The sequence below is a fragment of the Prionailurus bengalensis genome, chromosome D4 (genome assembly GCF_016509475.1).
Source record: "Prionailurus bengalensis isolate Pbe53 chromosome D4, Fcat_Pben_1.1_paternal_pri, whole genome shotgun sequence".
NCBI lineage: Eukaryota > Metazoa > Chordata > Mammalia > Carnivora > Felidae > Prionailurus > Prionailurus bengalensis.
In genome coordinates, this window is record NC_057359.1 from 63396447 (window position 1) to 63422187 (window position 25741).

At 39.7% G+C, this 25741-nt stretch overlaps 1 protein-coding gene across 3 annotated transcripts in view; it reads left to right on the forward strand.

Moving 5' to 3' along the window:
• Nucleotides 1-25741, forward strand: part of PLPPR1 (phospholipid phosphatase related 1) — a 277641-nt gene that overhangs the window by 230017 nt on the left and 21883 nt on the right. For all 3 annotated transcript variants that reach the window (XM_043566946.1, XM_043566947.1, XM_043566948.1), the window contains 2 exons: nt 2789-2977; nt 16437-16569. In XM_043566946.1, the coding sequence (XP_043422881.1) occupies nt 2789-2977; nt 16437-16569 (322 nt within the window). The remainder of the gene's footprint in view (nt 1-2788; nt 2978-16436; nt 16570-25741) is intronic.

Below are 25741 nucleotides of genomic sequence, written 5' to 3' on the forward strand. Positions count from 1 at the left end.
AGTAAACAGACTTATGCTGATAGGTCCGTTCTGTCCAGGAGGCTCCAAAGTTCCCACCTCCACCTACCTCTACTCCCCTGAGCCTCCCAGGTTCTCTGTTCTTTACTTTATGCCCTGCAATTAACTGATTTGTGCATTAATTCAGTTCTCTCTGAATGTTGCTTCCAGGATTCAATTGGCCAGGCAGTTATTCAAGGTTTGTTCTATAGATTTCACATTTGGGCATATTGACCTTAGCTTTTTTGTTGTTGTCATTATTGTTGATTTTGATGTATTTGAAGTTAGGACAGTCTATGTTCTAAAAGTTTCTATTCTACGTTTTTCTAATGAGTCGTTTTACCTACGTATGTTTTTGCTTTTGTTTACTTCACTTTCATCTTGACCTTTTTCAAATGGAGGTGGTAGCACAAAAGGCACCCAGTAAAATAGGACACTTGTCCTCAATAGAGGGGGCTAGCTGCCATTTTTGGGTTTTGTTTTATCCAAAAGCTCCCATAGATCCTGCCTGTTCTCCAAGCAGTTATTCCCCAAGGGCTGATGAAGCCAAGAGACAGAAATATGTTTCCAGCCACATGGAGGATATACAAAGAAATCCCAGATCAGGCCTGTGCAGGAGGCACAGGTAGCCCTGGAGGTAAAGTCCCAACACTGTTGCAATCACAGTGTGTTCTCAGCTCCAGAACATTCAGGTCAGCTGGCTAGGTTCCTTCCCATCAGGTCATCTCAGTTGACCAGTGAAGCACAAAAGAGAAACTTCGTGGCCTTGACTTCATAAACTAGCAGCCAACAGGAACACCTGTTAGCAAGGGCAGCTTTGGAGTACCTCTCTCTCACTCTTACGGGAAACATACTAATCCAAATCTCTCTGTGGCTAAAGAGAAAAGAAACAAAGTGCTGAAACGGCAGAGATGGCTGGCCTGAGCACTGGTGATTTACATGTGGTGCCAAGAAATAACTTCAGGTGCAGAGAAACACACAGGAGTGTCCAGAGATTACTAGATGGTCAGAAGTTGTGACAGCAGGTCCTCTGGGGAAGAGAGACAGAAAATGCCAGATGGTAAAATATCATTCATATACAACCAGAGAGAAGTCGTGTATGAAGGACAACAAACGGAAAGTATGATCTACGACCTACCTGAAGGTAAAGGAAGGTGGCAATGGATGAGGCCAAAAGGTAAAAGACCTTTATAGCGGAATGGATAGGAGTTTCTGAATGCTTTCAGCTACAAGAAGGAGAAACTGCAGAAATAATTTCCCGGAAGTAGAGGCTGTGCCTGGTTTCAGAGAGTGGGCAGAGTATAAGGCTTCTCTGCTATGTTGTGGCTAAAGAAATGGATATGAAATAGGTAAGACTGCCGTTAGAGTCGAGCCTGTCCTCCGCCCCGTAACTCTCCAGGCTTTTGTGTAGAACGAAATTTTGATGCCATAATACAGGTATTTTTTTTTCCTCTGAGGATCAGAAAATTTGGGTTTCTAGTCCCAGACTTACACAAACTAGCTATCATGACCTTAGGTTAGTCATTCCAGGGCTATTCCAGCTTTAGATTTTAAGATTCCAGCTTTAGATTTAGAACTTTAGATTTCCTAAACCTTTCCCTCTCCCTCATTGACCCATAGGTACTTCCAAGTAAAAACAATTTTAAGCCATAAACGATGTACAAACATGTCCTCCCAAGTTCTGATTTTATTCCATAATGATTATTTTGATACTTTTTTAAAAAAACAACACTTTAAGATATTTTTTCTCCATTTTAGTTTCCCTACTTTGCTGATTCTCAACCTAAGTACATGTTTAGCTTACTTGTTGGATAATTCAGCAGTGATCAGTTCCCCATTCAGCCTTCTCATCTATGAAATATAAAGGTTTGAGACGGGAATATCTCCAAGAACCCTTTCAGCTTAATTTTCTGTAGTCTCATAACCTCAAAAATCTGTTTTCTATCTACCTTTATAACCATCTTATCCTGGTACTTTGGTGTTTCCAAATATGAATGAGACAACGAATGTCGACATTTCTGTATTCGCTCAACCTCTCATACCTACGAAAGGCTACATCTAAACCTCAGTGAGTGTCTGGGACATTCGGGAGTCAGAATTAAAGGATAATTATGTCCCTTTTTATGTCTAAACCTTAGGAACGATCTGTGTCTATAATAAGATGTTATCAGGAAAGTCCTGGATTTACTGGGGGAAAGCATTTTGGAATAAACATAAAACCTTTTTGGAAAAGGTAACAGCCGTGACCGATACCGGCCGCCTGTACTGTGTTCCTCCCTGCCAATAATGAAGGGTGTGGTTCTGAAAACCTGCCTCAACCTTTCCAGGTTTTAGCTTTCCTGTGCATTGGTTTATTCATTCATGATTTACCTGCCTCTAACATTTTATAATAAGGCAAGTTTATCTCTACTATTTCATGAGCTTTCTCACGAACAGCTCTCACATCTACATCTTGCCAATTCTTATGCCGCTGCCCTTTGACTTTTCACCTCTGTCCTGAATGGAAATATTACCTTGGCTCCCGTGCTTCCTCTCAGAGGAAGCCTTGCTGTGGTCTGCCTTTCAGATGGGAGCCGTTAATTATTTTCTGGGAGGTTTCTAGAACAGATGTTACAAGGCAGACAAGCAAGCACACCCTCCCTGAGCCCAGAGCACGCTGAGCCAGGCACGCACACACTCGCCAATACCAACAGAGGAAAGCTGCTGGGGTGATGGAGGGAGTGTGCTCTGAGGGGCAAACGCGGCTCCGAAGACCTGCTAATGTCTCTGTGTGGCCATGCTGTATTTTCAGCTTGTCATCATGGCTGGGACAGTGCTGCTTGCCTACTACTTCGAATGCACTGACACTTTTCAGGTGCATATCCAAGGATTCTTCTGTCAGGACGGAGACTTAATGAAGCCTTACCCGGGGACAGAGGAAGAAAGCTTCATCACCCCTCTGGTGCTCTATTGTGTGCTGGCTGCCACTCCGACTGCTATTGTAAGTACAGAATCGACTTCCTTTTTTACTGTCAGATACTAAATAACATTTCCTGTCTGCCTTTTCTACTCTTTCCTCCCTTCCTGGGCATTCACCAGCAGTCTAACGGGGGAGGAGGGGGGTGCGGGGAACGGGGGTGTCCTGTTTCAGCCAAAACAGTGAATGGAGTTCTGCATAAAAATCTCATGAACATGGGTCTCGTCTTTTATAGGTGGCTTTTGCCTTTTGGTATCTGAATTATACATATATATACGTATATGTATGTATATATACACACACATATATATATATATATACACACACACACACACATTTTTAAAGTATGTGTGAATGGCATAAATTGACAGGCATGATTGGCTAACATGTTAAGAACAGCTACTGTGCTCTTGAAAAAATATGCAGCGAATTGGGTCTATTCAGGAGACGTCTTGAATGTAGATGCCGGCACTGATGGAAAGAATCGGACCAGAGTGGAATGGAATCCCTTGGGCTTGTGTCTCCTGCTGTTCTGACTGAACTTCCAGAGAGAAATCACCTGACCTGAAGTTTGCTGTCATTCATTCTTGGTGGCTCTGGCCACGTTCACATTATATCACATTCAATTCAGTTGCAAATTTACCCTCCTTCTATTTCATTCTTCTCTCGCATGAGGGGGCAAAAAAAAATGGCCGGACCATGCTCAAGGGAAACCATTTCAAAAGTATAAAATTCACAGACCTGTATCATCTGGTAAATTGATTGAATCCTTAGACATTTTAATTTCAATTTTTAAAATGACTTTGTGTTTTAAAAGACTTTGTGTAGCATGTCTGAACATGCTACGCGGTCAGATTCTTTGGGATGTAATCTCGGTTATCATTCCCCCCCACCTTTCTCTTCTAATAGCTGCCTCCCCCAACTCTCTCCCTTCCCCTTTCTTTTGGTAATATTGACTGGCATGCTGAGAAATATACTGACCGCTCAGACGTTCAGTTCAAGTATTGTTTTCTATGCAAGTGATCTGCTTGCTTTAAGGTGAGAAATGGATGGGATTTTGAGAAGAAATAACATGGGTATAATGAGTCATAGACTTTAAGTTCGTTTTGATCATTGATCCTAGGCTCAGCAAACCCTCCCTTAAATGATAAGACCATGCTGTTGCAATTAAGGTCGGGGTAATAAAACTGTGGTGTATCAGAGTGGTTAAAAACGCAAGCTCTGCAGTCTGACACAGCTGGATTCACATCCTGTCTATGTGACTTTGGGCGAGTCACTCTATTGGCCACCCCACCCTACCCCCCACCGTAAAACATAGGGAGAATATGACTCCCTATTTCATAGAGTTGTCATGAGACTTGAATGAGATGGTTCGTACGAATGACTCGGCACAGTGCCTGGCACGTACTAAGTGTTTAGACGTAGGGGAGCAAAGAGCCTGGCTGGAAACTGTTCTTCATCGTCTTCAGGATCACAGAGCAACTTCCTCTACATAAAGGGAATGAGATTCCACTTGGAAACCCTGGAACCGTAGCTTCATCTAGATTCACATCCTGGTTTCTTTCTGTCTTAGAAGCATATCATGTTCTTGTGTATTCAGACATGACGCTAAGTGATCCGTTGACCTAACTTATTTTCCTCTTTTCTCCCTAGTCCCAGGATATACCATTGCCTAGGCTCTCCTGTATTGACTTCTTGGAATTACAGTCTTTGTCATAAAAAAACTAAGTAAAGCAAGGGAGACAGATTATTATTAAAACTTATGGTAAAAAAAATTAGTGAATCAGAAAACAATAGAATAATAAATAAGATCAGGAGCTAATTCTTAGAAAAGTAGAATGTGCAACCCCCTAGATAGTCTAATATAAGAAAGGCAGGAGTAAAAAGAAAAAAAAAGTTAAAACACATACATATAAGGAAAAATACATAAACCTATAGAAGTCTATATGGTATTTTTATTTGAATTGTATTTACAATTCTGTGCCAGTACGTGCTTGCACCTCAATAAAATTGGTAATATTTTATGAAAAGGTAATTTACTAACAATGCCCTAAAAAGATGTAGAAAATCTGAATAGTGAATAAAGATAGAATAAACTTTTTAAACATGTCTAAAATTTATCTCACAAAATATACTGAGGACACATAGCTGTAGTATAAATTCCTTCAAACTTTCAAGGAATGGAAAAGTCATAATTCTATAAAATGTTCCAGGCCCTAAAAATAAACAAAAAGCTTTTTAGTGCACATTACAAAGCAAGAAAATATGGATTTTAAACACTTAGAAAGTGTGCATGCACACCCACAAAAGCACCCCCAATAGCAAAAACAATCTCACTTTCAAATATTGATGCAAGCATATAGAAAAAGATTGATAGATTTGTCTACCTAGAAATGAGCATTTCTAACAAAAGAAAAAGTAAAGACTGCAAAAAGTTTACAGCATATAGGACTCAAATGTAAATATCCTTCATACTTAAGAAAATGAGCTTCCCAAAATAAAAATGGGAAAGGGCAAGAATAGACAATTAACAAAACAATGACTGTGCATGTAAACATTTCTAAACTCATCAATTATCCAAAGAAAAGTAGTTTTTACAAGTACAGCATTTTCCCCTATAAATTTTCCAAATGTTTTAAAGACAGAGAGCCATGTTGCTGAAGGTGTAGATACTTTCATACAGTTCTAGTTGAAGTGTAGACTGCTATTTTCTTTTTAAAGCGTAGCTTGTCAAAGATGTATTAAGAATTGATAAACTTCAGACTCAGCCAGTAATTCCATTCCCTGAATTTATGTTAAGGAAATGATCAGTTTTATATAAATACAAGGATTTGTGTTTTGGGGATGTTCATTTAGGCAATAGTTTCCGTGAAAAACTTGGAACTAGCTAAATACACAGTACTAGGGGCTTGTATAAATACATTGTGAGGCAGTCGTGTTTTTGAAACACCTTTAGTAGCAATGAAACATGTTTTTGATTTAATGTTAAGATTTTTTTTTAAGGGCTAAAAAAATTGTATATACTATTGCGTATAAAATCTTTCTCCCTTTCACAAGAGAATCTGACCATATCTTAATTTTCTGGGTCTGTTTCCCTAGAAAAAGGAAAAAGGTGGTATGTATCAACTGTGTTGCTAGGCCAAATTAACCCCTGATTGGTGAATTGCATCTGGACTCAGAGAACTATAATTACCCGAGGAGGTGCCATGCTATGACTTCTAAGTGCAATGACTCTGGGACCTTGGAAGCTATGTCTGTGGAGTTGCTACACCATATGCTGACTCCTACAGGGCATGAGGCTTTTAAGCCACAGTGGCTCCTTCATCCTCTGATATGTCTATGATCTCTTGCACCTGAGCTATACTGCTCTGCTGGACCACTGTGAGGACACGTGCTGGAAAGGAGCACGTGATGTTTCCCTGCTGGCGAGCTATGGTTCCTTCCAAGTAGACCAATGCCAAATGTAGCATGTGGTTGTCTGTGGGTCTGAACATTTAATGACTCCAAGAAGATACCTTGTGTGTATGTTGCAAGTATAATCCCAAAGTTATATATAAAAAGACTAGTAAGAAATAAACTAAACTACTAAATAAACTAAACTAAAAATGTACAGTTATTATCTATGAGTGCTAATGGTACAGTTAATTTTTTTCTTCTCTTTTATACTTTTATATGTTGCTTTCCAAATTCTACATGAATGTATAGTATTTTCAAGTCAAAAGATACATTTTTAAAACATTATATACTCCCGTTCTTCTGGCAAAAATTATGAAAAGGCCAATTTTTAATAAGACTTAAAAATGGCAACTCTAATGAACAAAAACACACATGGCCAAAAACAAAAACAAAAATAGGAAAACAGAACTTTGTGGAGAACTTTCTCCTCTCTCTGGGCAAAAATGATACCTCTTTGCTTTTAAGGTTTTTAGCAGAAACTGTTCCTTTTCCCCAAATGACAAAGTCAAGGGGTATGGTAAATGAACAGTGAGCTAAGGACTAAGAACCTAACCTACATCTCTATTCTAGCTCTCAAGTATGGAACACTTTCCATTTCTTTGCTTCTCTGGGTGAAAAATGTGACCAGTAATGCTAGCAGGTCCCTAAGATACAAGCTGAGGAATATTCCATAAATGATGATTATAAGAATGACATCTTTTAATTTATTATATTCTGTAGTCCTTGCCTAATTATCCTCCCAGCATCCCAGTGAAATAGAAAAGAGACATCCCAAAGAACATAGAGAAAGGGTGTGGTTCAAATTCCCTTCATTTTTGAGTTGAGAACCTTGAGACTTAGCCAAATTAATTTGCTGAAGTTCCAGCTAGTTCTGTATGTTACTGGACAGATAGCCACCCATTTGGTTCCACTTTTATTTTCCTCCCAAATGAGGGTTACTGCTAGGAGCCAAAACTGATTACAGTTGACAGGTTAATGGCAGAGAGCCCTGTGGCCTCGGAACCCTGCTGACAGTGCTGGGTGTTCCCCTAAGACCTGAATAAAAGGTCCTCTAAGGTTTCTATCCTTAGAAAACAGAGCTCTTCTGATGTTCAGGAAATTTTTCTGGGAGGAAGGAACTGTGTTCATTTCTTCTGTCCCATTCTAGGGAGGTATGGCTTGTCCGAGAGCAGCCTTTGTTGGGCCACTGGGATCAAGATCCCAAGTGTCAAGCTCAGCACAGCCCCTGCTTCTGAGTGCACATCCTTCATTCCCTTCACACTGCAGAGTCCTCCTATCTCAGGTTTCATATGTCAGGAGAGGCAAGAATCCCAGTCACGGCTTTGCCTCCAATAATTGTGTGGCCTCTGGTACATCATGTTCCCTCTATGGGTTGGATTTCTCATCTGTTAATAAAAGGAGGGGTTAGGCTAGTGATCTCCGAGATCTTTCTAGATCTAATATTCCATGAAAGCTTAAAAAAAAAAAAAAGGCATTCTGATTGGAAAGCTCCACAAGTCAGATTCCCAATCCCCAAATCTCACCTTTCTTTCTGGAGTTTGGTTTTATATTCTGTGCCTGGTCAGGTGTTTCACAGAACTGCATAGAGTTTCTGTTGTTTATTCCTCCTTAAATCCATTTCCTGTTTTCACTGGAGTAGAAAAAAGGCAAGATCCCGCTGGGGTGACTTGTGTGACATTAACTAATGGCAATTTTCAAAAAAGTAGCTCAACCTGGACTTGTCCTTGGTTTTCTGTGCATTCTGAAGCACATTAGCCTTAGAAAAACCTAGCACCTTACACTTCTGTGTGTCTGGACATTAACAATCCCACTCACGACTACAGGGACACACAAGAAATGCACAAGGGAAAAGACTCTGCCAAGTGTTTGACCTGTCATTTCCCATTTCTCCTTTTGTGCTCTGCTGTCAGAAGAGATCAGCATCATGTTGAGACGAGGCCACATGGGATAAACTGTACAGGGACAGGCCAGTGCTGTCTCAGATCTTCAGGAAAGGTTAGAGCTTGGGCAATTTATTATGTCCAGAACTGTTTAGCCAAAAGTGGTAGCCCACGCTTCCCAGAGATCTGCAGGGTGCATTCTAACCAGTGTGGAAACCCTGGATGACTACTGCCTCTGGCCTCCTAAATAAACTTGTATGCTCAGAGTTAAGGGCAGGGAGCCTGTTTGGATAAGAGGATTTAACTCAGTGGAGAATCTGATTTACTTTTATTTTACCTCAGCCCCAGTACCACAAGGCATGAGGAAATGGCCATTAAACACTTTCCTTGGCCTCACAACAAAGTGACAGGGGAGTATTTAGTATTGAAGCTGCAGAACATTTGACGCCTAGCCCAAGAGAATGGAAACAACTCGCAGTTTGCATGCAAGTGTGCACGCACACATACATAAGACTAGTCTAGAATTTCCTAGGAAAAGGAAGAGACAAACACAATTTTATAGAAGGGCACAATTTGGAGGAAATTGTGAATCTTCATTTGGGAGGTTTCCGGACCCTAAGCTCTTGGAGTGAATATAAAAGCCCAAAGCACAGTGTGGAACAGAGTGGGCTCTCACTAAATGCAAGTCTGTTGGCTGACTGGCGTGGGACGCAGCTGCTGAAGCAAAAGAGACATTGTGGGACCTTGCAGTGCCTCATAATCTGCCTCTTCCAGGCTCTGAACAATCTCGTCTGTTGAAGCCCCTTTTAACACTTTATAATTCACATCTTTTTCCCTTTGTATATTATAACGTGACTTCTTTTTTGTTTTTTACCATGAGTCCTTCATTTTGTTATTGCTGAAGCTAGTGTACTTAGTCTTTACAATTACACTTTTTTCTGGGAAAGGTTTATAGATATACCCATTAATTGTTGTGGATTTTTTTAAATAAAAAATTCATTTCCCCATCTTCTGTCTATGCTGAATGTGAGTGCTCTCAATTCTTTAACAGATTATTTCTTCTCCTGACGTCATCCCAGCGAGCGATTTGCTTACTCTCTTTGAGATGTCCCTTCCAATGATTGGTGATGATTGTGTTAAGGAGCTTTGATAATTTGCTTCATGAAAAGACTGTTTGCCTAAAAATATATGCTGGTCAATTCAGTTAGTTATCACAATGCATTTTACTTTTTATTGAGAGCAGTGTTTTACCTAACCCACTATAAATTCCAGTTTCTCTTATTTCCACTGTCCAGGAAAAAAGACATAAGAGACTACTATGCTTTAGAAATATAGCATACCACCTTGTTATACTATAACACGTGTCATATAACATAACATGGTATTTTATAACAAGTGTCAACTGAAGCCTGCCTTCTCAATGAGTAGTTGGGTAGTTGCGTCCCCTGGATTAACACCAGTAGGGAGGCTCCAATCTATAAACACTTATCCCAGTTGCTGAACAATTTTCAAAATGCCATCATGCAAATGACCTTAATTCTATTGAAGCTTTGATCTTTAAAAGGCATAGGAAGTGTCTAGGGCTGAATTTCTTACTTACACTTGGATGTCAGAAAGCAGAAAGCTAGAGCTCTTGAACCAACCAGGGCTCAGCATTTGAAAGGACCAGGATGCCTCCACAGATCTGGGTTGTCGATAGATGGCCCTTGTTGGGGAGGATTAGAGTAGAATGTAAAGACATTGGCAGTCAGGGCTGGCAGCACAATCTGTGCATTTTAAATTTCCTGGGCCACTAAAAATCTACTGCAAAAGCATGTCTCCCTTTCTTGGAAATGCTCATGACTATGGAAGCCTCTCAGGAGAATGTTGGGAGCATCTTAAAAATCCCTGGGAGTGAAAGCCCTGAAGCTATTTAGACACTAATATTGGGAAGTATGCAAAGAACCCTCTCTTCTTCCTCAGAGTGTCCTGCACAGAAATCCCAGAGAGGGGGCCACCAGTCTCTGTTATTCTTCAGGAACCCAAGTGACAGAGATATCAGGCAACATGATGACTCTGAAGTAGGTTGCCTCCATTTTGCTTAAGGGTAGATTACTTGGTGAGAGCAGAGTCCCATAGGATTTTAAAAGTGGAGAGTTTAACCAAATGAATTGAGATTGAAGCCCAACTATATGATTTCAGTTTCCCTTAATCAGTCCTCTCTTGTTAGTTCCTGTCGTAAAGGCAAAGATGTTGGAGCTGGAAAAGCACGTTAGAGGTCTTCTTGTTCAACAGATGAGAAACTGAGGCCCAGAGAGGTCAAGCGACTGGTTCAAGATCAAATACCTGGTCAGGGACAGAGCAGAGATAGAATCATACCATGTTTGCTTACTCCAGGACTAGAGACAATGATTTTTATTTTTTTTAATGTTTATTTATTTTTGAGAGATAGAGTGCAAGCCGGGATGAGCCAGAGAGAGAGGAAGACACAGAATCTCAGCAGGCTCCAGGCTCCGAGCTGCCAGCACAGAGCCCGACACGGGGCTCGAACTCACGAACCACAAGATCATGATCTGAGCCGAAGTCAGAGACAATGATTCTTTTTAAATCAATCTCAACATTCTGGCCTTAGATAGACCAGGAAGTAAAAACAACAAACATTCCTTGAGTACCTAAGATGCTTTAACATACATTTTTTAATACTCTCAACTATTTGCTGATATAGCTATTACCCTCATATTCAAAATCATAAAAAAAAAGAAAGAAAAACTGGGGCTCAGAAAGTTTCAATTATTACTTGCCCCCCAATTACACATCAAAAATGGAGAGAGCTGGGTTTTCAGCTCTACAGCCCACATTCAAGAAACAGCAATGGCTTTGATCTTGCCAAGTACCAGAGCTACAACTAGCATATGTGTGCACCCAAAACATATATTGCAGGAGTTCTAGATGCCCTTTTTAGTGACAACCACATATAACGTGCAGTGAAACCCCCTTACAATATGAGATTGTCATACATCTTCCAGTGACTTTTTTCTGCAAACTGTTTATATTTTGAAATCTGAAAACTGTCCCCTAAATACTGTGTGTTGATATCCTTTATTTATCACTTACCAGATCTTCTGTGAAACATTGTGAAGAAACGAGGTCTAAGAGATAACACACCCAACTGATGCACCATATTCCAGGATTATTTGTTTATTTCTTTGCCATTTGGGTTTTTATATCTGAAATATAACTTTATCAAGCTAGAACAGTTATCCTCATTACTTAAAGTATACTTACTATTATCTAAATGTCTTATGTCATGTGGGGTTGTAGCTGGCAGAGCTAGGGGATAAGAAATGCACCAATGGAATTCACGTGCAGTTCATTCATTTCCAGATCTAGAGTTTGGCCTTGGTCATTTCTCACCAGAGGGTGTTCTCATTTGCTGTGAGTGATACTATGTTTGTTAGCCAACAATCAGAAAGACCGTAATAGAGCAGCCAGGGACAAGCACATGGTGAGTCCCACATGTCCCATTTACTCTCTGAACAGAGGGGTAGATAGAGGCAGAGTGTGTGTGGCAAAGACACAGATGGGGGAACCCAGCCATTGCCAAAACCAGAGTCCTAAATCTGCCACAATGTACAAAATGGCACTCAATGTGGGCTGGAGGCCTGGCAGGAAAGAAGAGAGACCCCTTCCCTTATCAAGCAGAATTTTCTCTCTCTCTCTCTCTCTCTCTCTCTCTCTCTCTCTCTCTCCCCCTTCCCCTCTCTCTCCAAGCATAATCAGGCCCTATATGAGATTATGGGACCCAATAAATGGACAAATAGCACCCTGTGTGTGGTCAGTAAAATGCAGAAAAATGCACTTCCTTCAGCCCACTCAGTGGAGTCTGAGAACTGGATTGTTTCTTCAGCAACCTTTATGTCCATCACAGTCTTTACTGACAACCAGAAATATCTTCCTATTTCAGTTATTAAATGACCCCCTTCCTCCCTCACTTTCTTCCTCTCTTCCTTATGTGAATATTTATCATCACTTAATATATTCCAAGCATTGTCTGAACTGGGTATATAAGTTGGTAGATATCCTTGCTCTGACTTCTTTTTCTTTTATGCTTCATACCTCAACGGGAATTTGAATATTGCCAGCCAATAATAACAAACCTTGTACTAATTATTACCTTTGACATGAGAGTCTTAGGATTTACTTGTGGATTTATTTGGGCCCCATACCCTTTTGCATGACAAGTTCTGTTTGGTCTGACATGACTTGTAGTGATTTTGTTGAGATTTTTGTGTGGGTATATGGGTATGCACGTGTGTATTTTTAACAAGAATAGGTTGTGTGTAGATATTTACACACATTTTTTGCCTCCTTTTCCCTCTTGTGTGAGTAGTGGAAAGTTTCACTAAATGGAGAATTTCTAGAATGTGCACATCTCTTCCCTGTAGAGTAAGAATGCTTTGGGCCTCTGAAATGGTTAAGGCAAGCAATGCTTATTTCTTTTCATATTTGTCCTTATGTGTTTATCACCCCCATCCCATTTCCCTCATTTACTTTGTAATCATATGTCATTTAATGACATTACATGATATATTTATTCAGTTGTTTTGCCCTCCCTACACACACACACACACACACACACACACACACACACGACATCTGTTCACGGCTATGCCTCCAGTGCTAAAACAATTCCTGGCAGAGTGGGTTCTCCCTCTCCAAAACTGTTGAATGCAAAATGAGGATATGATGAATTTAGTTTAGAAGAGATAATTCACAGGGGCGCCTGGGTGGCGCAGTCGGTTAAGCGTCCGACTTCAGCCAGGTCACGATCTCGCGGTCCGTGAGTTCGAGCCCCGCGTTGGGCTCTGGGCTGATGGCTCGGAGCCTGGAGCCTGTTTCCGATTCTGTGTCTCCCTCTCTCTCTGCCCCTCCCCCGTTCATGCTCTGTCTCTCTCTGTCCCAAAAATAAATAAAAAACGTTGAAAAAAAAAAAAGAAGAGATAATTCACTTTGTATTGCTTGGTCCACAGTTTTCATTTATTCTTAAGCAATACACCAAGAATTGTGTGTTTTCTGGTCCATATTGTCAATTTCCTGCAGTGTTCATCTTCAGAGAAATAAAGGTCAGAGGTCAGAGTCTATAAGGTCAGATTCTACCTAGAAGTAGGTCCTCTAAAGATTCAATCTTTTGTTTATTCAACAAGTATTAATTGAGCCTACCAGACCTTGTTCTAAGCACCATACAAGGAATGGCACAAGTCCTTCCCATAAGGATATTGTAGTCAAATGAAGAGGGACACACAAACAATAATTGCAGTTAAGTGGGTAGATGTCAGGAGAGAGATCTGTATAACATGTTGTGGGAGCAATGACAAGACCGGGTCTCTTTTCCCGAGGGGATCTGGTAAAGGCTTTGGGGAGGGTAGTGACATTTTCACTGGGTCCAGAAGGATAAATAATAGAAATTATTTTTTGTTCTTTATAGTCTACCTCATTACACCTGTGTTCCAAAAGACCTTCCTTAATCTGGTGTGCTTCATTCAACATTGAATAACTATGATGTACCTTACACTGGGCTAAGCCGGGGGATGCCGTAGGGAGGGGATAGTAACCAAGAATACCAGGACATCCCATAACAAAGAACAACAATAATAATATGTAACCATTTCTGATAAGAAATAGAAAAGAGAAACGCAAGGTAAGAAATTCACGTATAACAAGAATGCCTGAGCTAGTCTGTGGAATCAGAGAAAACTCCCTCAAGGAAATACTGTTTCATGTATCCAAGCATGCATGAATCCATCCCCATCTGTTCACTGAGATAAAAAACCAACAATACGCTTCCATCACGTACAGTAAGGACAAACAAAAACCCTTTGGCACTTTATTTTAGCAGAGATAGGTCTTACTGGAAAAGAAGGAGGGCTGAGTTCTTAAAGCTATTCAGATATTTGTACATGACAGAGCATCATCTCATTGTTAATTCCAAGGGACATTAGGCACAAAATATTTTTAACTCGGAACAACCATACTTCGACGCCACCTGCCAAAGTGATACATGCCATTGTGTGCCTGTCTGACCCCAAATACTGTCTACTCCTGCCAACTTCCCACCTCCTTCTGACTTGCCTCTAGTGCTATTTCCACAACACCATTCTGTCTTGTACTTTAATAGCATCTGAGTTTTTCAGTATTTAAAACATATTACGCTTAACTTGTTTTGTTTTCTATGTTTCTCAACATTAAACACAGATGCAACAAATATTTTTATTGAGTCACTACTTAGTAAAAGTGTAAGCAGTTGAGATGAAGACCATAGAGCCAGGTCTTCTTGGCTTCAGAGCCAGGGTTTGTGACTTACTAGCTCTGACCTTAGACAAATTATTGAATCCCTCTGTGCCTCAGGTGTTACATTTGTACAATCAAGATAACACTTGTGCATGGAATTATGTGTAAAGGCCACATTCTAGTGCTGCCTCCAACACTGACTATGTGTGGCCAAGCACTGAGACCTTTGGCGTCCTAGATCATAAAAGGGAAAATATCTGTAAATGGTTCCAATTTTATAATTTTATAGTTTCATTTCCACACCCTGTGCCATTCATGATGTTGCCACCTTTATCCATCTATTCCATAATGACGGAAGGAATATAAGGAATGGGAATTCTTAACGTATTGATAAAGTTTATCTAACACCATAAGCATGTACATAGCAAAGAAGAACATCTATAGGATCACATTCTTCTGGGAAAATGTTGAAATTGGGATTAGGAAAATAAAAATGGCATGTGATGTGGTGGAAAGTGTGGACTTTAGAATTTAGTTGTCCTGGATACCAGTCCCAGTGCCCCCACATGCCAATTGTATGCTTTGGAAGGTCCTGAATGTTCTATCTTTCCCAGCAAAGCAAGGGTAATAATACTTATACTAGGAATCTTACAAGCATGAAAAATACTATGATGAAGTGCCTGACACATACTTTTCAATAGATGATGGTAATTAGTAACTTTTTATTCTTTGTTGGTGGTTTCTCAGTCTTCACTTGTGGCAGAGTTGGTGACAACTTACCTCATGCTAGTTCCCCCTTTTTTTTTTTTGAGAGACAGAGAGAGAGCAAGCCTGAGTGGGGGAGGGGGAGAGGGCGAGGGAGAGAGAGAGTCCCAAGCAGCCTCTACACTCAGCACAGAGCCTGATGGGGGGCTCAACCTCACAACCATGAGATCATGAACTGAGCCAAAATCAAGACTCACTTAACCAACTGAGACACCCAGCCACCCTCCCCCGTCAGTTCCTTATTTTAAATAAGAATATACTGTGCTGAGTACTACAAGAGTAATCAAGAAACATAGGTTGTGGTCCCTGTCCTCAGAGAGTTTACAGCCTACACAAAGACATTATAATGTATATAGTAATATATATGTATTAGTTCAAGATAACGAGAGAGAGGTACCAAGGTACCAGTTATAAAGAGACAGTCAACCAGTAAGAGAAATAAAGCTCAAGCCAATATATTCAAGTAAAGATTTATCAGGTGAATAATGTGTTGCCATGTAACAAGGTAATAATTTATTGTTATGTGTGCTTATAATGCCTTGTTAGGCACATGGGGCTGTCCCGGTCATTTCTCATCATTGCAACTCACACATTCAGTTAAAATCAATCCCAGGAACACCTGGGTGGTTCAGTCGATTGAGCGTCGGGCGCTTGATTTCAGCTCAGGTCATGGTCTCGTAGTTTGAGAGATAACAGTGAGGATCCTGCCTGGGATTCTCTCTCTCTCCCTCACCCTCTGCCCTTCCCCCATTCATGCTTGCTCCCTCTCTGTCTCTCTCTCTGTCTCTCAAAATAAATAAATAAACATGAAAAAAATTCAGTCCCAGTGTGAGTGAGCCTTATCATAGTTCCTACTGCAATTCACTATTTCCATTTATGTTTTTATGACCTTAGAATTTAATAATATAGCCTGAAACCTAGCTGAAATTATCAGTTATTGCCACCTCTGATTCTTTTGAAGAATTAAGTACAAATTATGATTTAACTCTCCATCTCTGCAACATGACATCTTTTAAAAGCATTTGGAGCTTCAGAAGTTTTTGTTTTTTAAGGCAACTGGTCTCTTTTGTCAGACAGCTTTCCAACTTGACATTTCTTAAACATTCTTTCTCCAGATTTTTATTGGTGAGATATCCATGTATTTCATAAAGTCAACCAGAGAATCTCTAATTGCCCAGGAGAAAACAATCCTGACCGGAGAATGCTGTTACCTGAACCCCTTACTCCGAAGGATCATAAGATTCATAGGTGAGTATAAAAGCATGCTGAACTGAACCCTCGCCCGCAGGTAAAACCTACTACCCTTACCACAGATGGACACACTTGATAAAATAAACTAAGCTAGGAAAGCATCAACTTTTAAAAGCAACGGTTTCTTTAGGGATTTTCCAGGAAGTACAGAAACCGAGCCTAATCCTAGTGCCATGTCAAATTTTTCATCCTTAAAGTGAAGCAGTACTTATTGTCTTACAAATGATTTCAACTTAGATTTTTTTCCCCCTACACAATATTTATCTGAGATTCCCTCTGGACATATATTGTCATAGTCACCAGCTATTGTCATATACCCTTTAACTGAATCAGGGGAGCATGTGGGGGCCCGGCAGGGGACACCAATAAAATGAATTTAGAAATAATCCTGACAAAAATTTCCCATCCAGTATAATTTTGTTATGTGGGGAACTCTACGAAGTATGGGCAATCGAATCCATCAGATTCTGGAAAACAAGGTTGGAAGGCAGAATCCATCTGATTCTGCCTTTCCAAGTTTGGAAAACAAATAGTTTTATTAGCATTCATGATAAGAAATAATTAAGGCATGTTCTATATCTGTCCTTCTAGGACTTTTATAAAAATGTCTGAGGTGGTGTGGATAATGACTATAGATATGGGGATGAGTGTGTATATGGGTATAGGTAGGAATATACCTATATATATTCCTACCTCGATTAGATCTTCATGGGAGCCAGGATAAAACTCCCGAGTGTGATCATAGCCGGTATTGAAACAAGCTGTGATACTAGTGAGAACCTACAGAACTGACAACTGGGAAAGTGAAGTCCAGAATATGGCATGCTCTAAACTCTTGGTTTTCATTAATCCTGTTTTTTCCCCGCTGTAGGAAAAAGGGTTGAATTTCCTCAAGTCATAGGCAAATGACCACATTAAAATCAAATATGCAGTAACTTCTATGATCAGAGTAGAAATGAGGGACGTAGTACAGCGGGAAGTCTAAGAAAATCTAATTTCAAAGAAGCAACCCTTAACATTAAAATAGTCTTCAGCATCTACTGATGGTATTTGCAGAATGACCTGTGGCAGTCTGTAATCAGCTCACTGGGTGATCCCCTAATCAATACAATGTCATCTCTGTCTATGAGTTCACTCATTCCAAACAGTGGTGCCTTTCAAAGATGTTCGGAGTTCGGTCACTTCCCACCAGAGTGGCGAGGTAACAAATCATCGAGGAGAAAACAAAAGGAGAAAAGAGAGTATTTATTATCAGTAGAGTGGAGTAGATGCTTTATAAACATTTCATTTAATCCACCCAACACCCAATAAGGTAATTGATAATTCTAATTGTACAAGTGAAGATCTGATATAAAATGGGATGAAGTAACTTTTCCCAAGGAGTATGAGAGTGCCTGTGTATGTATATAGACACATTTACATAATTTGATTCGGAGAAGATTTCATGTTCACTGCCTGATCATATAATGAGAGCAAGTTATTCAAAGCAGAAGGTTATTAGACTATAATTAAGCAGAGATATCTTTATAAAAGTCACTGTTGTTTTTCCTTGGCAAAGATAATTTATACCTATTTGGGATCCCCCCCAGCTGGGGCAGAGTCCAAAGAATAGAAATTGTAACTGATATCTGTTATTTATACAGACCTGCCTGTGTGTATTGTCAGGGCAAGACTTTGTTCATGGAGGGATGCCAAAAGGCCCCCACCATCCAGGAACGAACCCTGCCGATTGCCAGCGGTGGTACTTGAAATCCCTACTGTAGTCAGTGCATCGAGCTGAGGTGTGGTTTCAGGAGGACAATTAAATAGAAGTGTCTCACCCTAGAGGAACATCAAACTCCCATTTCCATAATCAGTGACACTTTAGTCCATTGGGGTCTATCATAAGCTGACAGAGATACTTCTCACAGGGATGCTTGTGTGGGGAGACAGCCAGCAGGTAGCATGTAAACCTCGGAGAATTAGAGGAACAGCATCAAAAGAGAAGAGAGATTGCTGGCTAAGGAAGCACCTGCTCCATTCTTTTCATCTTTTGTTTTATGGCACCAGGATCTGCCCAGTTGCTTAAATCAAAAACCTAGAAGTCACATTAAACCAAGGGAGAACTTGTTAGAAATGTACATTCTTAGGCTCCATTCCATACCTACGGAATCAGAAAGTCTGGGGATGGAGCCTGATAATCTGTGTTTCATGATAGGTCATCCAGGTGATTCTGATGCACTCTGAAGTTTGGGAGCCACAGCTTTAAGCCATTGAAATTTCTTGCCCTGTAAGTGGTCTCCCTCCATCTTGTCTTGCAACGTGGCTCTCTGTACCCCAGCCCTGCAAAAATAACATCCACTGACCACTTTGCACGTGTTTCCAGAGCAAAAGTATGACCAGGTCATTTCCCTGCTTAAATTCTTTCAAAGAATCCCTAGCGTGCTTAACAGTGTGATGCTTTGCCCTGGTTCCTGTTCATGTGCTGCTCCTTCTGCCTATTGCCATCCTCTCGCCCTTACAGCTGACAATCCTGCTCGTTCTCCAACACGCAGCTTACATGTTACCTGTTTACCAACCCAGACAGCTCTCTACCTCCTCTCCCCAGCCCCCACTGAGCCTTACACCTGCATCTTTTATAGGCACTTAAAATTTCACTGTAATTATGTAAGACTTTTACTCCTACTAACTTGTGATCCTTCGTAGAGCAGGAACTGTATCTTTTCACTTTTTATCAACAGCATATTGCAAAATGCCTGGCACATAGTAGGTTTTCATTAATTTTTTTTTTTGGATAAGTAAAGAACAAAGATTACCTGTGTTAAGACACAGATTTGCCTAAAATTGCTTCCATAAATGCTGGTTCTTAAATATTCATTTACCTGCTGTTTAATTAACTTTATTACCACTCTTCAGCTTAGTCCCAGGAAATTAAAGTACATAAGTTAGGCAGTTTCTAAGAGAAGGTGAGAGAAGTCTGTCCTAACTTCATATAGGAGAGTTGAAGGTGTAGGGAAAGGCTATTTATCTTAAGAAGAGTAACATTTTTTTTTAGTACCTGGATTAATGTTTTTTTATAAGAGGAAAAAACATACTACTTAAAAATCCTTTAAATAGGGATGCTTCCTTTGAAAACAATCAAAGTAAACTAAGGCAGTAATCAAATATACTAGAAATGTTATTGTAAAGAGATTAACAGTCTGTTTTTCTGACCTAGTAGCCACCAAAAATGATCAGAAAATGGCAACTGTTTCAGCTAACTCTTCTAATTAAGTTGAAATCCGATGACTTTCTCTTGCCGTTTATGTAATTATTCTAGAGTCCATTACAAATAGTATTTCCCAACAAATACGATCAGCTTTGCATTGCAAAATGACCAGTGAATTAGCAAAATATTTTTAAGCAGAATCATGCTGTATGCTGTCAAAGGTGAGGGAAAAGTTGGAATTCGAATACATTTTTGGCAAGACTAAACTGATATACCCTTTCTGCATAGCAGTTTGATGGTATATTTCAATAATCTTAAAAACAGCTGTCCTTTTTAACCCAAAATTCTACTTCAAATAATTTATCCTATGGAAATGATCACTGCTATAGATTAATTTTTATGGACTAAAATTATTTTTTATAACCTAAATTAGAAATCTCTCAAGATACAATTTTTTCAAAATAATGCTCCCACCATAAGTTGCAACCTCAGAAAATATTATTTTTAAGAATTTTTAATGAAAAGGGAAATATTCACGATATAATTTTATGTGAAAAAGTCAAGACACTATGAATCTATAGTTCAAAATAAGGATACAGTATCATAGGTGTGTATGTGTGTGTTTATTTGTGTGTGGGTATCCCAGAGAAAAAAAGATTGAAGGGAAATACACTAAAAGTTACCTTTGTCACTTCTGAGTGTTAGAAGAATGGTTGAATAATTTTTATCTTTTGCTTTCTATGCTCTAATTTTTAATTTTTATCATCAATATGTATAATTTTAAAATCAGAAAAGAGAGCTAAACATTATTTTTTTAAGGGGCAGGGAGAAGGAGTGGCAAAATAGAGGCTATCCGGAAGGATGGCCACGTCCTTTAACGTGGTCCTCAGTGTAGGAAGCAGAACTGAGCGTGGCACCTTGGCTCTCAGTCTCCCCTAGTCTGGGTGGTGTGGACTTGCACAGCATCCCCTCACTCTACCCCACAGATCCGAATTTAAATTTTCAGTAAGAAAATGGCAAGAATAGTGAAGCCAAAGGGAAAACCTTCAAATGAAGCCATCTCCACCAGTAGACAGATGCTAAGTGTGTTGGCCTTCACAGAGAAGATGGAATTCTTCAGATTCACAGATCCAACAGTAAATTGGTTTTCCCAAAGTTATCATTACAGGAAGGATTCCCAGCCTCCTGAATGTAGGGATGTACCCTCATAAGTGTTCCACCCCTTTCTAAATTGTTGTTTAATTTCTCAAGTTTTGTTTACATGATGTGGGAAGGGTGGAAAAGGATGGCTGAACTAACAAATTTCACCAGCATTTTATAAGAACAGATGTACCTAAATTAGTAACACGAACTTGGACTTTTCCCTTGCCTCATCATTTTCCTCTCCAGTCCTTTTCTTATACAATCTCTTTGGTGTTGCATTAAAATCTACAACAACAACACCCAGATTTAAGTTCTCGAAAGAGATAAACCACTGCGTTCTTTTCTCGGGAGCAAAGACAACATAAGGAAGTCACATTTTCCCAAAAATTCATGAAGATAAGTTTAGTTATATCCTTTTCATTTACAAATATACTTGAGTAAAAGTATTCTTGTAAATATCAACTATTAAACAGTAACTTTTTAATTTAATATTGGAAAGTAATGAATAAAAAGCATTAGAATTTGGTGAGGGTTTTGGGGTTGTTTGCCATGTGGAGGGAAAGCTAAACTATCTTCTTGAATAACTAATTTGTTTGAGGTTAAAGGAAAAAACTCATCTAAATATGTCAAGATTAGACTGTCTGTTAGCAACTAAAATAGCCTGTCACCCAGAAGCTATTTATTATGGGCTTTCCATTTGGGATCCTATAGTTGCTCCATTATTACTTCTAATAAAAATTTAATTAAATACTAAGCAAGTCTTATGCCATTTAGGTCAGGTCTGTGGATGAGGTAGCACTGGACAGAATAGAAAGTAGCATGGTAAACAGTTAATTCATGTAACACTAATTAATTGCCATAAATTAACTATGATCTAAATGGAGCATGAATATTTTAAGTGCAGTTTCAAAGGTCACAGTGTTTTATGGCCATAAGAATTGATACCCTGAGACAAGCTTAATGTCAGCCTTTTTGAGAACTAGAAAATCCTTCTCCATTTGGAAAGTCATTTAAATGTACTTTATCTGAAAAGAGATGTCATTGGATTCAGTAAGTCCATTTCTATGTACCTTCAGTATTTATAATTAAATTATAAACTGGAGGACTGATCATATTCATTCAGCCTTCAACAAATAATTTGCTGGCATCTACCATATGGTAAGCACTGATTAAGGTGTTGAGGACATATTAGTGAACCAAATAGAGATTTATTTGCCCTCATTGAGTTTATATTCCAGTAGGGGAAACTAAGCGTTAAACAAAATAAATAAGTAAATTATAGTGTTCATTAGGAGATAAGTGCCATGGGGAAAAATAATGTAGAAAAAGGAAACAGGGAGTTTGTGGGGATAGATATGTGATTTTAAAGGCTGTCCTACAAAGAGAATTGTCTAGAGTTGGCAGTGACTTCACAGCAGGATAGCCACTGCCTTAGGAACCTAGGTGCCCCGTGAACTAGGCCAGCCCCATGTGCCAACTGAAGAAGCTGAAGTTCCATTCTTTTCTAAAAAATTAGGGTGCCCAGGCACCCAACTTTAGTTCTGAGACAAGAAGCTGGAGAAAAAGGGCAAATGCAAGGCAGGGCATGGGCTTATAAGCAGATGGAGATATTTCTGGAGCTCAGCAATATAAACCAGAGTTGAAGCTCTAGGATATAGATCAGAAACCAGAGTAGAAGCTCTAGGATATAGATCAGGAGGAGAAAGCCAGGATGGGTCTTAGGGGAAAAAAATGGAACCTCAGTTTCTGGGCTCCGTGAGCAGCCAAGCCACCAGACTTCAAGACTGTCCTGTTTGGTGTTTCCTTCTAGGGAGCAGAGATGCAGGGAGGAGAGGGATACTGAGGCTGGGAGCTCTGAATAACCTAAAAGGCAGAACCAGACCTCTGTTCAGGTCTCCAGAGGTTGTGATGAGGCTGCCTGTGGTTGCTTTGCTCAGTGGACGGAACAAATCTGCTCTCCTTTGAGTGCCATCCTCTGTGAACCAGCACATTACATACAGTCCAGAGCAAGACTCCTACTCCAGACTCTATAGGGTACTCTCGTTATCAAGAGGAAAGTTAGTTAGTCATATGAGACTCTAGCGATCCCTCCCTGAGGGTCTTCCCAGCACCAGTGTTTAAAGACTGGACTCTGATGAAAGGAGCAAGTAGATGGCCACTTTCTTACACTTTGCAGATGAGCCAGTGCACATTCATGGCACGTCAGTGAACCTCTCTGCTATAAAGCCATTTCTCAACCTCAGCACTATTGACCTGTTGAGCCAGATCATTCTTTTCTGCATAGGGTGTTCAGTAGCATCCCTGGCCTCTATACACCAGATGTCAGTAGCACCCCTGACCCACTAGTGTCAATCAAAAATGCCTCTGAACACTGCAAAATGACCCCTGGAAGCAGGACCACCCTCAGTTTTAAAGATTTAGGAAGACAAGTATACTTCAGATTTTTGCTTCAAATGTTACGTGAATATTTTTGCTATGAAGATACTACACACATCACAAAATTAGGCACAGTGAGATACAAAAATACTGTGTGAATATTGGAAATGACTTCCAACAATCGATAAAGGGTGGTTTCAAAGCTTTCTATGTGAAAAATAAAATTTGCAATATATGCAAATATCGAATCACTATACTGCACACTTGAAACTAATGTTCGGGGAGCCTGGGTGGCTCAGGCAGCTAAGCGTCCAGCTTCAGCTTAGGTTATGATCTTGTGGTTCACGAGTTCAAGCCTCACATCGGGCTCTGTGCTGACAGCTCAGAGCCTGGAGCCTGCGTCGGATTCTTTGTCTCCCTCTCTCTCTCTGCCCCTCCCCTGCTCGCTCTCTTCTCTCTCTCAAAAATAAATAAAACCTTCTCAAAATTAAAAGAAAAGAAATTAATGTTCTATGTCAGTAATACCTCGATTAAAAAAGTGGTGCTTTGGAAACAATTTAAATGATTTTATTCGAATGTGATAAGTGATTAGGAAATGCGTCAAGCAGAGGGCAACAGCACCAGATCAGTAATCTGTCAGTTATCAACAGGACTTGATGCTTGTCAGTGGTGGGAATGGAGGGAATTCAAAGCACCAGCTTTGTTTTTGAAACACAAACATTATCAGAAAGGGCAGAACTCGGGATCTGCTATTTAGAAGCCCTTCAGAATTTAATATACCCATTGTTAGATTCTTTGGTAGGTTAGGAATCTAGAATCTTCCCTCTCCATATTTAGTTTGTATCTAGGGCATACTTCCTAGATTTACCTGCATGCAACTTCTCCATTTTATTGTAGAATTCCACTGCCTCTGGCCAACTTTTAGGATCTTTGTCTCTCTCAAGCAGCATTTGGATCCACACTGCCTAGGGGAACTGAGAGGCAGATATTGAAAGGCCAGCAGGAGTCAGACATTTGAGAGAGAAAAACACTGAGGAACTGTCCCCAGAAAGGAGGACTAAAGAAGACACTCCAGTTGAGATGAAACTGTGTCATCAAGAAATGTAATTTTATGCTTTGGGGAAGGAGAGATGTATTTGTTCTTTCATTTATAAAAATATTTAGGAGGAATGGTTCCTGTTGATTACCCATCATCTTTATTAAGTAATTATCCTTAACCTTCATCCATCATGATGAGTAGATATACTGCCAAATATAAGGTACTTTTTAAAACCACCAGCTCATCATATTGTAAAAGGTACTTTATTAATATGGAGAATGAATAACACAAAGAGTCGAATATTTGATTGAGGTTGTTAGCATTATAGGGTCCTTGTCTCTCCTCTGTTTTAAAAATAACTTTATAACCAATTTTATAATCAAGCCTGGGTGGCTCAGTCAATTAAGCATCCAACTTTGTCTCAGGTCTTGATCTCACAGTTTGTGAGTTTGAGCCCCATGATGAGCTCTGTGCTGACAGCACAGAGCCCAATTCTGATCTTCTGAACTCTCTCTCCTGCCCCTCCCCCACTTGCATGCATGCTCTGTCTCTCTCTCTCTCTCTCTCTCAAAAATAAATCATTGGGGCGCCTGGGTGGCGCAGTCGGTTAAGCGTCCGACTTCAGCCAGGTCACGATCTCGCGGTCCGTGAGTTCGAGCCCCGCGTCGGGCTCTGGGCTGATGGCTCAGAGCCTGGAGCCTGTTTCCGATTCTGTGTCTCCCTCTCTCTCTGCCCCTCCCCCGTTCATGCTCTGTCTCTCTCTGTCCCAAAAATAAATAAAAAAACGTTGAAAAAAATTTAAAAAAAAAAATAATAAAATAAATAAATCATTAAAAATAAAATAAAATAAAATATACTGAGGACATTTATTTCCCTCAGTTATAAAAATAGTAGTAACTAGTATCTATATCAAGCTCACAATTACAAAATGTTTTTACAACTATTTCTGTGATTTGCATAATAACCCTGTGATATAAAGGAACTGAGGTCCAGACTAGTTGATTTAAATAAAATTATTCTTAGAATTAAAACCATGCCATTAAGACAAGTAGACTCCCATCAGCCTTTGGTGTTTTCATGAAATATGTAGGAAACAGAGACCACATGGATCTTGTTTTGTGACACCTGAAATTAACTGTCCAAGGAACTGATGTATTCAATAGTGTCAGAAACTTCTTTCTGAAGCATAAGATATTTGATGTGTGTAGATCAATTTGCACTGATGGGTGTTGTAATATATTAGAAAAAAATTAGATTCATTGCCAAAGTGATAAAAAAAAAAAGCTATCTCATTCAGTGATGACATATCCCAAGTATTTTATCATAATATTCTTGTTGGAAAATTGTTGCCTAAAATATTGAGTAATTCTTGTTCAGTTGTGACAAGTGCAATACGTTTCATCGGGGGCATGTTCTAAATCCTT